The sequence below is a fragment of the Atta colombica genome, unplaced genomic scaffold (assembly GCF_001594045.1).
Source record: "Atta colombica isolate Treedump-2 unplaced genomic scaffold, Acol1.0 scaffold112, whole genome shotgun sequence".
Taxonomy (NCBI): domain Eukaryota; kingdom Metazoa; phylum Arthropoda; class Insecta; order Hymenoptera; family Formicidae; genus Atta; species Atta colombica.
The window spans coordinates 155,307-158,888 of NW_017259198.1; the positions used below are offsets into that span (position 1 = coordinate 155,307).

Below are 3,582 nucleotides of genomic sequence, written 5' to 3' on the forward strand. Positions count from 1 at the left end.
AAAACTCATTTTCAACATTTCAAATTTCATTATTTTTTGTATCTGACACCTTGTACATGATGGATGATGCATATAAGTGATCTTCGAAAGGTTTTAGATGGGGATCACTATTTGTTTAAAAATTATTAAGAAATAAAGTTTAAAAAATAATGTCTTCTTACCATATATAATATTAAAAACTATCCTATACCTATTCTTTCCACGCGAAGAGAAGTCCACCTCCCTCCCCCCCCTTCTCCCCTCCCATCTAGGAGCGTTCAATTTTTCATCCCAATCACCAAGTGAGAGATCCATCCTACTTCTGTTTTGCTTAAGGGTGTTCTTTCCATGTGAAGCGAGGCTCACCTCATCGACTTTCTTCTAGATTGGGGAGGAAGTGGAGTAGACCTCACTTCGCGTGGAAAGTCATATACCCATCATGATCTTGATAATACAGATCAAAGTCATCAAAAAGGTATCCCCTAATGTAAAGAAATATCCAAAAAATTATTATTATTAATATTTTATGGAAAGATAAAGGATTAATATTTTTAGAAATCAAAACTATATATATCGCAAAAATATAAGAACAGGTATTTGTAATATATTCAATTTAGACTTGTATCTTATAAATTAAATTTATATAATTTCGAATTAATATTGAATGAATGATTATGAATGTTTTGTCTTCTATTTTCGTCTATGAATTTACATATATTATTCTGCGATTATCATTTTTTAACGATTATGCATGTAATTTAAGATATAAGAATATCAATAAAATGAGATTACTTAAACTTGCAATTACTTTTAGATTAAATTATGTGTACAGATTTCTTTAAACATATATGATTGCAGTGTGACAGAACAATATTTAGAAGAATCAAGTCTAATTTTCTTATTACCTTAGAATCTATTCTACGTATAATGTTCTTTTGTCAAGTATAAGTGCCAAAATATTTGACTTATAGAAGTATCTATATAGAAATTCTTTTCAAACTGGTACGCGACAATTATAATGCTACATTATATGTTCTTAAGTTAAAAGGAATTAAAAGAATTTTTTATTCTTAATTTTCATAGCACTAGAGTTTTCAAATGGAAAAGAAATGAAATGGGCATCTCAAATATGTATTATCAGTGCTATATTTCAAATATTTTTATTGTACGTATTAAGCTAACAGCACAAATACATTACCAGGAAACATAAAAACATCGTAATCTGCATTATAGACATCTTCAAGAATTCTTGTCTTGCGTAGAGCAATCTCGTGAAACTTTTACGTTTCTTGTTATTATGCAAGAATGTGTGCATTTGATATGTTGTACAATTGAGATTATCATATCAATGAAGACGAAGATTAGATTTTTTTTTAAATAAATAATTTTAATTTCATTTCAGTTTATATTTTTTAAAACGTAAATAATATTAAATAATTAAAAAGTTTATAATAAACAGAAACATATGTATGTAATATTGATGTTTGTAATATTTAGATATTAATTCTTTGATCTTTCAATACTTCTGATGTTTTGTGTGAAATTATTTCTTATACAAAAAAAAATAGAAATTATCTTTATCCTCCTTAAATTTCCTTATTAATTTCCACAATTTCCTACATTCTGTCCTTTTTCAGAATAATGTAATCAAGAAAATGATCTTTTTGATGTTATTATTTCATATTTTCATATAAGTGCGTAGCAAGTCATAAGTCGCTAATAATTTCTTTTTTCAGATGTATTGATTTTGCAGGTAAATATATATTACGATTTTTATTTAAACGTGAGGTGATGAGATTTAATGAAAAAACACGACTAATGGTTAATTATTATGTGATGTTCTGATTGCATTTTGGATCTGAAGATACTTTTTCCATGCAAAATTTAATGGATAAATGTATTAAGTGTGATGTTCATAAACATCAAATATTTTACTTTTACGTTGCTACATCTTTATTTATCAACTCATTCTTATTTTACGTGTTTGTTATTCTTCATTTCTTCGTGATGAAACGATCGGTTTCTTCGGCATGTTATCTTGAAGGACTTTGCGTAGGACTGACTGGGCGCTCTGTCTGTTTTTTTTGCTTACAGATGTTAATGGATCTTTTAAAGCCTTCAGCAAATCGTTCTCCAGCGATGCCGACGCTAGTATCAGATTCCCTTGCCCGAATCATAATTGCGGTCGCGTCTTCAACTGGAAGAGAAATTTAACACGGCATCTGAAGTACGAATGCGGCCTCCAGCCGCGCTTCAAATGCCCTTACTGTGATTATTACGGCAAACTCAAGGGCAATGTCAGCAAGCATCTCCTCCGCAGACACAATAATCGGAAGATTTATGTTGTTGATTTGTTTCAAGGGACAGTATAAGTGCGACATGATTAATAAGCACTAGCTGCGCATTTTTCTTTCGTTTATCGATAAATAAATAAATCTGTCTGTTCTATAGATTCATGAATCTATGCGACTTTGGCTTCAATCTATACTTTTTTCTGATTGTCTATCTCCCCGGATTGCAAGGTAATATTAGTGATCGTGTCGTTGTAATGCCAAGTCTATTAAAAAAGCTGCATGTGCTTTCGAGTACTCGATCAAAATTGTACTTAGAAATACGCAGAAATATTGAAATGATTAGATGAATAAACATATAAAAATAAATGCACATTCGCGTTTTATTCGCTTTCAAACACAGCCTAGTGAGAATGTTGCATGTGTGATGAACATCTAAATATAAAATAGTCTAATTATAAAATGATGTACCTTATGTGGTCCCGGCTGTTCAATGACCTAAGAATTGCGATTTTAAGTTTCAAAAAGAAAGAAGAAAGAAATCTACACGGAAAGGATTTCGTTTAAAGTAATTATTTGTGATTTTGTGCACAAAATGACATTTTCTCGTTCAAGGTTTCAGGAAATTAGCGGCATATACTCTGCCTTTTCGCACGAGTTTCGATGAGCATTTTATCGCCAACGAGTCGTTACTTTTTCAGATAAAGAATCCACGCAGTGCCTATCGCCAGCCTATCGCACTAAGAGACTGAAGCGTATGAAGTCAATCAAGATTCCGTGTCCTAATCCGAATTGCCGAAGTGTCTTTGCGTGGAAAAAGAATTTGATAAGTCACCTTCGTTACCAATGTGGCCAGCAGCCCAGGTTCAAATGTCCCTACTGCGATTACTTGTGCAAAATCAAGACCGATGTACGTAAGCATATTCGGGTGAAACATCAAAACTACGATGTCATCGATATTTTTCAGCAGTAAAAAAATCTGATTAATTTCTTCCAAAATAAGTGTTTAGACTGATGTTTAAACATATGTAAATATTTGTATAAAATGATGTTTTATATATATGTTGTACTGGAGTGTACTGAAAATGTTTATCTTTTGAAAATACCATAAAAGGTATACAGATTTAATATTTTTTGTTATAAACAATCAAATAATTAAAAATTTTTACTATCAAAAAAGCGATGACGACAGTTAAACAAAAATTTTAATTTTTATAACATTTTAATCGACAGAAATTATTAAGGAACAGTTCTTTTATATTATTATTATTATTATTATTATTATTATTATTATTTTTATTATTATTATTAT

General features: G+C 30.2%; 2 protein-coding genes across 2 annotated transcripts in view; both read left to right on the forward strand.

The window, feature by feature from the left end:
• LOC108693980 (zinc finger protein 425-like) overlaps positions 1-2,351 on the forward strand; it is a 6,511-nt gene extending 4,160 nt beyond the window's left edge. Inside the window, exon 4 of the mRNA XM_018203226.1 lies at positions 2,074-2,351. Coding sequence (XP_018058715.1) covers positions 2,074-2,351 — 278 coding nt within the window. The remainder of the gene's footprint in view (positions 1-2,073) is intronic.
• A 676-nt stretch (positions 2,352-3,027) lies between these two features.
• LOC108694011 (RE1-silencing transcription factor B-like) overlaps positions 3,028-3,582 on the forward strand; it is a 2,543-nt gene continuing 1,988 nt past the window's right edge. Inside the window, exon 1 of the mRNA XM_018203253.1 lies at positions 3,028-3,184. Within this exon, the coding sequence (XP_018058742.1) occupies positions 3,028-3,184 (157 nt within the window). The remainder of the gene's footprint in view (positions 3,185-3,582) is intronic.